This window comes from Hippopotamus amphibius, chromosome 11, assembly GCF_030028045.1.
Source record: "Hippopotamus amphibius kiboko isolate mHipAmp2 chromosome 11, mHipAmp2.hap2, whole genome shotgun sequence".
NCBI classification, from domain to species: domain Eukaryota; kingdom Metazoa; phylum Chordata; class Mammalia; order Artiodactyla; family Hippopotamidae; genus Hippopotamus; species Hippopotamus amphibius.
Window position 1 is genome coordinate 82,864,368 of NC_080196.1, and position 13,910 is coordinate 82,878,277.

Here is a 13,910-nt window from a genome sequence, read left to right on the forward strand (position 1 = left end):
ATACGTATCCTGTCCATTAGTGTTTGGTTTATGCCGATTTTCTCTTAATCAAATCTGACACGACCTTTTGGTGTCCAATCAGGATTTCATATGCTCTAGTTATACACTGGAAACCAACATCCCATGACACTAATTATCTAGAGAAAGCCATGAATATTTGCACAGTTCTTGTTGGCACACATTCCTATTTCAGTCTGAAAGGAGAATGTTAGGATGGTATGAGTGAGATGTAAACATCACCGTGTGGATGGTGTGTCCCAGAGGAGGTGGATGCACACACGGTGGATGCCTAGTTTTTTCAGGTATTCGAGGAGCAAACACCTTGTGAGCCAATTTAGGAGAAGTAAGGTAAGCAGCAAGTGCCTGCTCACCAATCAACTATATTTCAATTAAAAAAAAAAAGAAAACAAGTAGAAAAGTTTAAAAAAAAAGACTCAGGCAATGGGTAAACCTACTCAAGTGTAAGAAGGGATTTTTCATTGTGTGAGAACCAGAGAAATGTAGTAACAAAGGAAGAAAAGAAAGAAAAGATAAAACCCACTGCTTAACGTCTTTAAGTCATCACTTTTGACCCTACTTCTAACGAGGCATATTTCATTATAACTTCCATGCCAATTTTCTCTTCTTTTACTAAATTAAAATTAAAATTCCACTGGACTGGTCACTAAATTAACTTCCCACTGGTGAACATTCTAACTCTGTAATTCTGGACATAAAGGGCGTTTCATATGAGAGCTGTCCTTAGAAAATGCTGCCAGTTATAAATTGAGGTTAAAGTTCCCAAGTTTTCCCCATCACAGAACAATTCTTAGTGTTTTCTAAATCTTTAGTTAATTTTTATTGTTTCTTTTAAATGGTGATTGGGGGGAATATCCTTAACAATTCAGGAAAATAAGCAAATCACATCCTTTGTACCCAGCTGTCTCAACTTCGCTTTTCTTTTTATGCAGCTGAAACCAAAAATTATTCATAAAAATTCCATGACTTTCACTTAGTAGCCTCAGGGGAGAGCAAATGCACCTATCAAATAAGTGTTGTTAAGGATTATTAATTATTAATGCAGAAGCCAGCTGTTTTCTGCATCACAGTTATCACTTTTGTGACACACCAGGAGAATTCAGTCCGTAAAGCATGGTGGCATATTTTCCCTTGCACATTTCACTACTGCAAAAATGAAAAGCTACTAAATGTAAAATTATAGGTGAACGTGTTGTAGAAGCATCATAATGAAAAATCACATAAAGTTTTATAATAAAAACTTATTCAGAAACTACTGAAGTGACATCTAATGCTCAGAACGTTGAGTAACTGACATCATAATACTTACTCTAGATTTTCTCCAGCAGCAAAGATGACACTAATGGATCAGAAATCTAGGGGCACTTTTACTGATGAGCAGGAGCTTGAAAATGAATGCGGAAATCCTAGGCGCCTCTTTTCCACGTCGGTGTTTCACCGTCAGGGTCTTCCCTTCCAGTGGAGTGAGCTGGATGGCACAGGGCCTGACCAAGGCCACGCCCAGCCAGTGCACAAAGCCAGGACTCATAGTTTCTGCAGCTGCACTGCCCCTTAAGGTCGCCACCCCCCCGCCTTCTCTCTGTGCTTCTGCCACTCTGTGTGCACCCCACACCACCCAGTCATGTCAGGTGGCCAGAGGCTGACGTGCACAAACAAGGCCCCCAGGCTTTGGGGGTCATTCTGAAATTTTCAAAGTGCAGCTGGATGGATGTGGGTGGGAATCCCGGCTTCAAAATCACTTCGCCTCCTAAGCCTGCTTCTCATCGTAAAATAGAAACGTGGTTGCGATGCTGAATAAATGAGATGGTGCATGTAAAACACACCTGGCCTGAGGGCTCATCCACCTGCCTCATTTAATTGTCCACCATCCTTCCCAGCCCCCTTCCTGGGGGAAAGTAAATTGTCCCCTTTACTTTCCAGCCCAGAGCCCTCAGCTCCTTTGCTGACAAAGCAATGGTCCTGTGCTCGAATCCTGCTCCGTTTCATCCAAAACGGCCCTCCGAGAGCAGCCCCGTCGTCCCCAGTCTGACTCGAAGGTTAGCAGAAGCGTCCCTAACCCGCCGGCTCCTGAACCAGCCGAGCCCAGGCCCGAAGCCCGCCCGAGCCCCTGCCCCGCACCCGGGAGCCTGCGCAGCCCTGTGTGACCTTCCTGCCCCGGGATCACTTCCGGGAGCCACGTGCCGCTTGCGGGCAGTGGGGTTCCAGGCATCACGGCCTGGCTGTCTCCGCTGCTGGTTTCCACCGACCCCATGGCTGCCAGGGGCCATCCTCAGAATATATAGTCTATACATTATATTAGTGTATCCGGGCCATTGTACAACGTTGCATCTCAGTAATCAGCGTGCAGCATGATCTCTTTATTTATGGTTCTTTACTCTTCAGTTCAACGTTTCCCTGTTTCTTGGGAGTTTTTGCTCAGTAAATAGATAAGGTCTCTCCACTCTGGATTCTGACATCTGTCTGCACCTGAGGGGAGCTCAGAGGCCCCCTCTGGACTTAAACTCTGATACCTGGACTCAGCTTTCCAGCCCACTGGGCCCCCCTCCTCCAGGACACCTTCCTTCCTTCCTTCCTTCCTTCCTTCCTTCCTTCCTTCCTTCCTCCCTCCCTCCCTCCCTCCCTCCCTCCTTGGGGCTGTGGACACCTCATCACCCTCCTGTAGGACAACCAAACACATCTTCCTCTGCCTTTTTCCTAGAAGGCAAGCTTTCAATCTAAAATATTTCTTCCTTGTTGTGTCTTTAATATCTGTCCTCTTCTACTACTCAGGAAATCTGAACCCACCATTTTGGTAAAACTTTCACATTTTCTCTCAAGATGGCTCCACATATGTCCTTTCCCCACTCAGGTGGCACTGAGTCACCCCTACTGGACATTCCACCCAGAGGATCTGCCCCCTTCGTTCCTCCTGTCAAAGTCACATCCACTGTGCACTCCACCACGGCAGGGGAAATAACACTTCAGGAAGAAATACAGTCTCTTCCTGAGGCTGAGGACCGTAGTCGTACCTCACTGGCCGACAGTGGTCTTCAAGTGGTTTCGCTTGTGAATCCCCAAAAGAAGTTTGAAAAAATCACATACCCCCTTTGAACATTTTAAGTTGTTATCTAAATTTTTCATCATACGTTTATATGTTTATTTGTTAATAGGAGATAGAAGATATTAAATTATTTTCTAAGATAAAATGAGGCTTGATGTAATGAGAATAAATATTTTATGATATGCAATAAATAGCTTTTAATCACCTTACGGAGTAAAGCACACCGGATCTGAAAGAAAATACATGAAACTTTCATCCACGGGTTGCATCCAGGAAAACCTGGCCGTCCTGCAGAACAGCTCAGTTCCAATTAAAGGAATAAGTGTTACCAGCCTCTACCACTTTGGATGTTCTGAATTCAGAGCATCTCAACATGAACCAAAATACCCCATTTCTAACACCACATTTTGCCCATAACTGAAATATATTTCATAAGGGAAGGCAGGAAGCACTGCAAGTTTCCAGAGTATTTCAGTCCATCCCTTGGTTTCACCCCTGCAGGTCTCTTCAAGTTCGAGAAAGACCATTGTTCCTGGGGCTCCTTCTCGGGGACCTCAGTTTGGGCAGAGTCCATAAAGCTGCTAAGTGTCTGGAAATGACTACTTTGGAAACCACTCTGTCCCCCTCTGTGTGTCTGCAGAGGTGTGCATGTCTCCGTTGAAATTCAGGAGTCCCAGGCGCCGACCTTTCTGCACTTTATATGCGAGTGTGGGGTGTTCTTGCCCTATCTCCACCTTGTGCAGCCACAAGCCTCTTGGAAGCAGGGGCTGTATTTCTATCACTCACCTTCCCATCCCTCACCAGCCCTCCCAGGAGGCCTGGCACAGAGCAGGCTGAGTGCTCACCTGTGGATTCAGGCTGCACACTCGGATCCCCATGAGGCCTGGAAGTGGGGATGAATGAGCAAAAAGCAAGCTCTGGGGGGGTCCTGGCAGGAGATCCCTTCGGGGGTCCCGGAGAAGTGGCACCTAGGGCAGTAAAAGCCGAGACTGGGGACCCAGTCCAGGCACAGGCTGTCTCGGGCCACATTTGCCTCGCTAAAGAATCTGGGTTTTACTCAGTGGAAACCCCCTGAAGATTTTTAAGCAGGAAAATGACACTTTGCAGAGGCAAGCTGTGGCTGAGATGGGGAGAACAGGGCGAGGGAGCCTGAGTGTGAGGCTACGCTGGTCATTCAAGGGGCATACGGCTTGTTCGGGGGAGAGCATGGAAATGGAGGGAGTAAACCAGGACATGCTGGTTCTGGAAATGCTCAGATGCAGGGGAGGTTGGGGCTGCCAAGGAGGGGGCTTGGAAGAGGCTGTGCTCATGAACTTGGACTTTATTCTGTAGCAGTGGGACCATGGAAGACTTAAAGGAGGGAACTGATCTGATATAAAAATGCATTTAAAAGGTGGTTTTGGGTGATTGACATAGATTTCCTTCTCTTTGACTCTTGACTGGATCATGATGATTTGTACACACATACCTGTCAGGGAGGGCCCTTTCCAGTTCCCTGGATGTTCACCTGGCGGCAGTGTGAACAGTGGGGTTAGACCTCACCCCGTGGACAACTTTGCTGACTTCTCTCTGCCTCAGTCTCCTTTCAGTAAAATGGGGAAACAGTAGCACCTATTAGATAGGGTTATGATTTTTAAATTTGTAACATAATCCATGTAAAACACTCAAAGGAGACCTGGGAACTAGTAAGAGCTCAAAAGAAGTTAGGAATTATCCTGTGTATGGTGGAATACCAGTTCGCACCTGTACCGTTTCTTCCCTTCCCATATGCTACCGTAAGCTCCAAGGACCTTGACTTCCTGCGGCCCTAATTAACGCAGGAAACATACTGTATAGAAATGAGAATGTGAAAAGGAGGGGTAGGAGCCATCTATCAAGGTTCGAAATTATAATATTTTAATATCTCTCACTGCCCATGAACTCGTCTTACATAGTAGAGCCATCCTTGAACATCTTTCACTTATGCTTTTCACAGCTTTTCATTGTTTTTATTCTCCTCTAGTTCTTTCTGCCCTCTTTCGTTGCTGCTCCATTGGGGCTGGGTGGCGTAAGAATGGCCCATCCGCACATCTCCTGCTCAGCAGAGAGAGTTCTGTGCGTGCCAACCATCGTCAGGGAAATGGGATGTGGTACTGGCCTGATGCTGTTGAAATTTCGGGACCTTTTCTTTCAAACGCTTTGGTCCCCCAGGAATAGATGCTGAAAATAGCTTTCCCACCTGTTGTGCCAACGTCTGTACTTGCACAGACACCGCAATCGTGGGGTTCCCACCCGGCCAGCAACTGCAGAAATCAGATACCTTCCCGGGCTGTCATTGCAGCCGTTCATGCTGGAGGGAGGGGGGTTTACAGCATCCTTTGCCTGCTATTTCAGATTCTTTGTCTTAGGAGTTTAGCTGTTCCTCCACCCTGAGAGCAATCTCCAATGACCTCTCTGTGAGTTACTCTCCCCGTGCTAAAGGTGTTTGCCAGCTTTTGGGAGACAGACATCAAAGGCTAGGAATACATCCCAACGTCCCTAGGTGGTCCTCCTCCAATTTCAGTCCTGTGATGGTGTGTGGCTGAGAGTAACCACCCTGTGTGCCAGGCACGCGTCTAAGGACTCTCTGCTTTGGCTCACGATGGGCACAGTCACCGGACGCCACCCAGAGCTGCTGAAACCACATGGTGTCAGTGAGCTCACCCTGCCCCAGCCTCCAGTGTGCTTTTTGACTTTGTTTGGAGCTGTGTATCTCTGAGTCATAATGTATTTGGGTCTGAGGAAATAATTTGAAATATGTTGAAGAGAAAAGAAAACCAGGATTGGCAAATTTTGCATTGAAACCTTAAACCTTTGGGTGCCTGCCTTCTTCCACGTTTCCCCCTGCAAAAAAAAAAAAAAAAAAAAAAACATAAGATACAAAACAAAACACAAAATTTGAATGAACATTCATGAAAATATAGTGAATCATCAGCGGAGAAGACAGGACTCCCCAGTGCCTGCCCTGAGCAGGTCCACCATTGAACTGCCTCAGTGACCAGCCGTGGGACCAGGTGTGGGAGGCGCCGTGTGGTGTGCAGGAGGGGACCACGCTTACATCCAGCAGCACGTGGTGCCACCCAGGAAGGAAGGAAGAGACAAGGCACATGGAACAAAGAAGAACAGGGCAAAACTGCATGGGGGTGGGGTGGGGATTTCCTGGAATCTTTTTTTTCTTTCTTGGGTCAACTTAGAATAATCTTTGTGTTCAGATTCCTTTTCAGATCTTAGCCCCAAACTATTTCAGTTGTTATGTATACCTGTCCTCATTTTAGCGCTGGAAAAAGACCTAATGCATTCTTCTCTCCTGATCTTTTTTTTTTGAAGTCCAGGTCAATGGGTAAGAAAATCATCAAGACTAAATGATGACGTAGTCATCATTATCACCCCCCAAGTGAGCCACTGGTGCTTATAAATGCCCTTTATTTTAAAGATAACCCAAATGTAGTTAAGTAACCATTAAAAAACCCGTGTCACCTTAACTATTTTGCCCCTCAGTTAGGGGGTACAGCCATGTTCCTGGAGGATATTTTATGAGTGAAGTTCCTTCTAAATCAGAAAGAATTGGGATTTCTTGATTCAAAGAGCTTGTATACGGGTTAGACTATTCAGTAGATTAAAAGCCTACAAATCTTGGGTGTCCCACCTCCGCAGGAGATCGTCTGACCGTTAGGTGGGAGGTGGAGCCGAATGCCTTGATGCAGAAGACCTGTGGTCCTTCCCCAGGAGACCACCCTCGCCCCCTGGCCAGTAAATCCAGAGTCTCTTGGGTTAGGACATCAGAATTTTTTAAAAGCTCCACTGTGATTGTCATACACAGCCAGGGTTGAGGACCACTGCCTTCGACGGAGACCAGTTAGTGGAAGGCAGGGTCACACCCCGGCTCGAATCATGGGTTAAGGTTGGGGGCAGAGCCTCGGGGCGTGGGGACTCGGGGGAGCCAGCTGCTTAGCAGTTGGGCCCCCTTCCTGCAGCACTGCCCAGCAGTGCCCTGGGGCCTGGGTGACCGTCACGCTCACTCTGAAGAAGCCCCTGCAAAAGATGCCCCGCTGTCAATAAATCAGCAAGGAATAAAGGCAATGTGCTTTCAAGCTTCTGTAGATAATCACCAAAATATGTCAAGAAACAGACTCCTACAATATTATCTATTAATATCACTTAATATTTATATATTTAATATAACAGTTTAATAGTACATAATATGGTTTATACCGATGCACACTTATTCATTTATTCATTTATTCACGAGCTCCTGCTCTGTGCTGGGTCTTCCATAGGCACTAAGGGAAGAGCAGTAAACCGCCACAGTCACATTCCCCTCCCCCCTCACCGGCAACGTGAGACAAGTCATCACAAGGGGGTCTAAAGCCAAGAAAGGAACTTGCCCCAGCTGTGAGTGTCTCTGTTGGGCACGGAGGAGAGAGGGGCTTTCTTCCTGGAGGCACGTGCTGTCTGCAGTGCTAGCACATCTGATTCATCCATGGTACCCCTTGTCATCAGAGCTATTTCTGGAAGTTTCAGAGTAGGTGGCACAGGCCTGTGCATCTAGTGAAGGAGGCAGAAAGTGTCACCCCTTTGTTTCAGGGTCACATTGGGAAGCCTATCTGTTTGCACAAAGACGAACTCAGAGTATTTTTTCCTTGTGAATAACTAACAAGCTGTTAAGTACACAATGGAGGCACCTCTCTCTCCGCAAGCTAGAAGCATAGTGATTGATGGGATCCGAAGTTTACTTGTGTCCCCTGTAACCTTGACTGAAGTCACTGAAATCTTCAGCCTGTCCATCAGGAGAATGGCACGCATGTGCCAAGGGACGGGGCCGAATGGCGGGCGCAGCTTCATGGGCGGTGGCGTGCAAGGTCCCATAAAGGGACTCGTCACAGAGGCTCAGGAGGTGGGGGTTTCTCACAGGGAGGGGAAGAGTGTTGCCATGGCAGCAGAAGGAACGGTAGACGGTTGTGTTCCAGAAGGAGGAGAAGGGAAGGAGGCTTGACAGTGAGGAAGAAGAAAAAGTACACAGGAACCAACTGATAATTAGTCAAGAGGAACAGGAGGTGAATGAAGGGACCCCCGGCTGTGCGCCCGTTGCTCAGCCAATGACTGACCATGAATAAATATCTTTAAATGAACCCTGTGTTGTTTTTGTTTTTGTCTTTGTTTTTGCAGTTTCGATTCTTTGATTACCTTGGGCTTTAGAAGGTTTGAGTTAATTTCCTTAATGTCCATTTTATAAGGCAAATGAAGGCTACAAGTTCTTTTCCCTCACCTGTGGCCTAACCTACTGATCTCTGCAAAATAATTTATGGAGAAAGCTTTCTGTTTTTACTGATCAAATTCTACACTCAATGATAATATATCTTGGTGAGATTTTTTTTAGAAAAAAACTTGTCATAGAAAATTTCAAATATGTACAAAAGTCGACAGAATTGTATAATGAATCTTCATGTAACCATCACATGGCTTAAAAATTGATCAATGTGGAAGTAAGTCAGAAAGAGAAAGACAAATATTGTATGCTGACTCACATATACGGAATCTAAAAATGGTACTGATGAACTCAGTGACAAGAACAAGGATGCAGATACAGAGAATGGACTGGAGAACTCGAGGTATGGGAGGGGGCGGGGGGTGAAGGGGAAACTGAGACGAAGCGAGAGAGTAGCACAGACATATATATACTACCAACTGTAAAATAGTCAGTGGGAAGTTGTATAACAAAGGGAGCCCAACTCGAGGATGGAAGATGCCTTAGAGGACTGGGGCGGGGAGGGTGGGGGGGACTCAAGGTGGGGGGAGTCAAGGAAGGGAGGGAATACGGGGATATGCGTATAAAAACAGATGATTGAACCTGGTGTACCCCCAAAAAAATTTTTTAAAAAATTAAAAAAAAATAAAAAATTTGATCAACGTGTAGCCCAAATTGCTTTAAATACACCTCCAACTTACCTCCCTCCATTTCTCATACTATTTTAATATAAATGCACCTTGTTTTTGTTCTGACGCTTGGCTGTGTGTAAAATGTCTGAGTGTGTGTTTATTCCATGAATAAGCCTGAGACGTGTTCCTAAAATCTGTGTTTAGATAAAGAGAGATGCAGACACTGAGGGTCTCAGTGGCCCAAGTAACTTGACCCAAATCACACAGCCGGTTCAAAGCCAGCGGCATATCTCAAAATCATGTTTGAGCTCCAAACCCGGTAGTCTGCAATGTCCACATACAATGGCACAGCTGTCCTAGCCTGTCCCTACACTCTCGTCTGAGTCCCCATATAGTGCAAGACACTCCATGCCTTTGAAGTTGTCTTCCTCTCATGTCTTCACATGTCTGCTGGTCATATAAAGATATATGCTGTTACATGTAGACCCTCAAATATGCATGGGCATAGAATTTGGGTTTGTTTTTTTTTTAATTTGCGTTAAAAGAAAGTTTAAATTCCAGCTTTCTGTACCTATACAGTATCTATAGCACTGGCACTTTGTAACACATATTTTCCCTTTTTTTTTCCAGTTCATAGAAAGAGCCTTTTAATACTCAGATCCCAAGAGCTGGGGAAGCAGCTCCCAATCATGTCCAGTGACAGAAAAGTACAACTGCTTGACACTCCAGCTCCTCTCTCGCTTGAGGGAGTCAGGCAAAAAGTTTAAAAAGGATTAATTTGACAGATAGCACAGAATAAGAAAAATATTAGAAACAAGAAAAGGCCATTTTTCCTATAGAGGCTCATTTCATTTTATATATCGTTTCCTGGGATATCTGCCAGTTGTTAGCAGGAAGAGTAATGGCACCCATTTTTTTTTAAATTTCACTCTTGAGTATTATGGAGATAAATAGCTAAATGATGAAGAAATAACTTTCTTTCACAGTCATTTAAGAAGGGCAAAAAGAGCTCAAATGCAGATACGCTGGATGACATGAGAAAATTCAACCATGAGTGAAAAATTAAGTATTTCTAAGGGTGCCATTATAGGAAGAATACCCTCTTGCATCAGCACTAGAAAGGAGAGCTCTGTCCACCTAGAAAAGTGAGGGGACTGCCTATGGCCGTCCATAGATTTCTTTGTAAGCCCCAGAAATTTTCCAGTTGCAAACTTACAAAGAAAACAAAAGTCTCTGCTGTGTTTTGATGCAGGACCAATGCAAGAGACCATCTATGACTTCTGGAGGATGGTGTGGCACGAAAACACGGCGAGCATCATCATGGTGACCAACCTGGTGGAAGTGGGGAGGGTAAGTGGGCCTCTCCGCCTCCTGGTCACTTGTTCCTTGCTTAGCCAGCTCTGGAAGCAGGGTGTCCTTCAGAAAATATTAACTACCACGGCTCCTCCTCTCACTTGCTGCACTTGCTTATAAATGATCAGTAAACGTAGCTTGAATTGCTTTCATTTGTTGCGATAGCAACAGACAGGAAAGGCACTCAAGATTTAAAAGCAGTTGTTATCCAGCTATATTGAGTGCACAACAACCTAAAAACACGGCGAAGCATGCATGCTGGTTGTTGGGTGTCAGAACACAATGGGAGCCCCCGGGAGACGGGACTGCATTCCCCACCTCAGGGAAATCCACCCTGAGAACAGCCTGCAGCCCTGGAGTCAATCCGGGGCTTAGAATTCCAGCGTCTCCTCTTGCTTAGATTTCCTTTCCTCCCTTTCCTGACCTGTGACGTGAAGACAACACTCCACCCCCCCTCCACCCCGCTGAGGTCTTGAGTTACTTCATCTGTATTAACTGCAGAGAAGCTATTTTCATTTAACCAGGAATTTCTTAAGTAAAGATCTCGGTCGTGGGATGCAACAGGATTCTTTCCAAAGGGAAGTCTGAAAATGAGACAATGCACAGGGTGCAGCTGCTTTGTTGAACACGGGGCCAATTCTGTGGTTCTGCCGGAGGACCCTTTACTTCTTAGAGAAGTTGATGTTGGGAGATGTACCCTCAGTCTAGAGATTAGCCTCGAATTGAAATATTGGGGCAGAAACCATTGTTTCTTAAGATTCTCTGTCGGCCTTAAAAAGGAAGGAAATCCTGCCCTTTACGACACAGATGCACCTGGAGGACATCATGCCAGGTGAAGTAAGCCCATCACACAAGGACAGGTACTGCTCGATTCCACTCATAGGAGTGAGTGATGGAGAACAGTCAAGTTCATAGGAGCAGAAAGTACAAGAGTGGTTGCCAGTTACTGGGGGGAGGGGGTAGCGGGGGTTGATGTTCAGTGGATAGAAGGTTTCAGTCACACCAGATGAACAAGTTCTAGAGATCTGCTGTACAAAGTGTGCTTGTAGTCAGTATTGCTTCGTGCACTTAATTTAAGAGGGTAGACCTCACAGTAAGTGTTCTTAATACACACACACACACACACACACACACACACACACACACACACACACGGGCATGTGCAAAGTCCAAAGGCACACAGGAAATCATGGGAGGTGGTGGACATTGTCTATTACGTGGGTTGCAGTGATAGTACAGAGGACATTCACATGTTTTGAAACCCATCAAATTGTGCACATGCAGTTCTTTGTACATCAGCTATGCTTCCTCAGTAAAGCTGTTTTAAAAAAAATGGATTTTCAGAAGGTATCAGGAAGCACAAACCAGGAAGAAGAGAGGTGTTAAGAAGTGGGAGGCACTCACAATGCCAGCAGAAATGGCAAAGCAAGTAACATGAAGAGCCTGCGCCTACAGACATCTAGAAACTTGAGATAAAATGTGAATGTGTTTTAATGTATTAATATTAAATATACATGTATATGTAAACATATATGTTAAAAATGTTTAGCTTAGCTCTCAAGAAAATAAACTACTAGAGACCAGAAAGAAGTGAGGACGAGAGGCCAGAGCAAGGGTGGGCCCAGCAGCTGCCCACTGGAGGCTGGGTGTGATGGTTCAAATGGGTCTTAGTGAGGGGGTGGGAAGGCTTCAGTCTCACGATCTTGGATCTTGAGTTTTAAAGGCCACCAAGAATAGGAGGTAACATCTTGGACATGTGCAGTGCTAAGAATTTGGACTGAGATGATGATGCTCAGAGAAAGGGCAAAGGGGGGGTGGGGGAGGGGGGTGGGGGAGGGAAGCCAGCTGGGCACCAGAACAGGGGGATGACACAGAAGCACATGGTCTTCACTGAGGCACTGGGTGAGAAAGCACTTCCACTAATTCATGGGTCAAACACCCTAATATAATTCAGAAATAGTTAGAACTGTGAATCACAAAGCATCATGTAGTTAATGTGTAGCATGCAAAGAAAACGGTGCCCAAAATCAAATATATGTTCTTAAGTGTTGTTATTAGAAGACTAACTAAGCATCTAATTCAAGAAGATAAATGAGGAACAGAGTACAACTGAAGAAAGAATAAAGGAAAATAATAATAGCAGAGTGGAAAGTTATAAAATAAAAATCAAAGAAACTATACAGAAAAAAATCACAATCAAAAAGCTTTTGTGGAAAGACTAATGAAATTGACAAACACCTGGCAATCAGAAGAAAGGAAACCAAAAGTAACAAATATTGAGACTAGGATACATTTTTTATCATAACAGATAATATGAGTAACAGTAAATTTGAAAATTTAAAGTAGCTAATTTTCTTGACAAATATGATTTTCCAAAACTGATTCAAAAGGAATGGAAATTCTGATAAGACAATAATTATTTAAAAAGTGAATTATAGATAAAGTGACCCATGGAAAAGCACTAGTCCTGAATGTTTTATAGCTATATTCTGTTAAATACTCAAGGAATGGGTAATTCAAGTGTTATAAAAATTATTCTAAGAAGAGAAAAAGACTCCTCCCTCATTTTATTTTACGAGGCTAGTATAACCTTGATATTCAAAACCAGAAAAGGACATAGCAAAAGGGAAAATATAGATACCACAGATTAGGAAGAAATAAATACACCAACAGGTCAAAAAAGAGAGTCCAGGTGTTGAAGAAGGCCTTTGTGGGAAAATGTGTAGTTAGTGGGAAATGCATGAGCTTTTCCATCCATTGAACTGGGACTTTTGGTTATTCATGTGGACTGAAAAAAAAGCCTCAAAATGAATACCAAATAAAGGCCAAACGTTTTAAATGCTTTAAAACTTTTAGAAGAAAATGTGGGGGGAAATATTTATGGCCTTTGTTTTAAGGGTGTTTCAAAGATACCAAAACCTCGACATGTTAAAAAAGGGATGGGGAAAATTGACTATTAAAATGTGAAATTTTCTGTAGAATAAAGGATATTAGTAAAGTGACAAGAGGGGAGAAGCTGTGGAACCATCATGTAAAGTATCAAAACTTACAAAGCACTGGTTTACATACCAACAGTGTAAAAACCATTTATGTCTCTCAATTCCCTGTCTCCTAGGAGATGGTGAGAGCAGCAGAGCTGGCCTAGTGTAGTTACGTGGGGTCTGTCGCTGAGCTCCTTACCATCAACCCCTCACCTAGGTGGTGGGAATGTCATAGCACCTGCTTCACAGGGATCTTGTAAAGATTGAATGAGTTTCTACACGTCAGGTGGTTAGAGAAGTTCCCACTCCATTCTGAGGACTACCTAAACTAGCTATTAATGTAAACTTTACCTTTTCTCCAGCAAAGCTAAGACCTACAATGGTATTTATAAATTACCTTTTTTCACTGCAAATCAGTACTTTGCCATGAAAGCAGTAATGACTACTGGAAAAAAATTTTCAACTCCACCATGAAGCAGGCTTCTTTACAGATTTTTGGTCTCTCTCTCCTGGCCTTCAGGAAATACCCAACAAAATGAATGAATGAGAATTCCTCTCATGCAGTGTCAGAGAGCAGTTAGCATCTGCTAGGTTAACTGTGAAACAGCTAGGCTAAGTATTTT

General features: G+C 44.4%; 1 protein-coding gene across 2 annotated transcripts in view; it reads left to right on the forward strand.

The window, feature by feature from the left end:
* Positions 1 to 13,910, forward strand: part of PTPRM (protein tyrosine phosphatase receptor type M) — a 720,054-nt gene that overhangs the window by 652,898 nt on the left and 53,246 nt on the right. For both annotated transcript variants that reach the window (XM_057698229.1, XM_057698230.1), the window contains exon 21: positions 10,206 to 10,303. In XM_057698229.1, the coding sequence (XP_057554212.1) occupies positions 10,206 to 10,303 (98 nt within the window). The remainder of the gene's footprint in view (positions 1 to 10,205; positions 10,304 to 13,910) is intronic.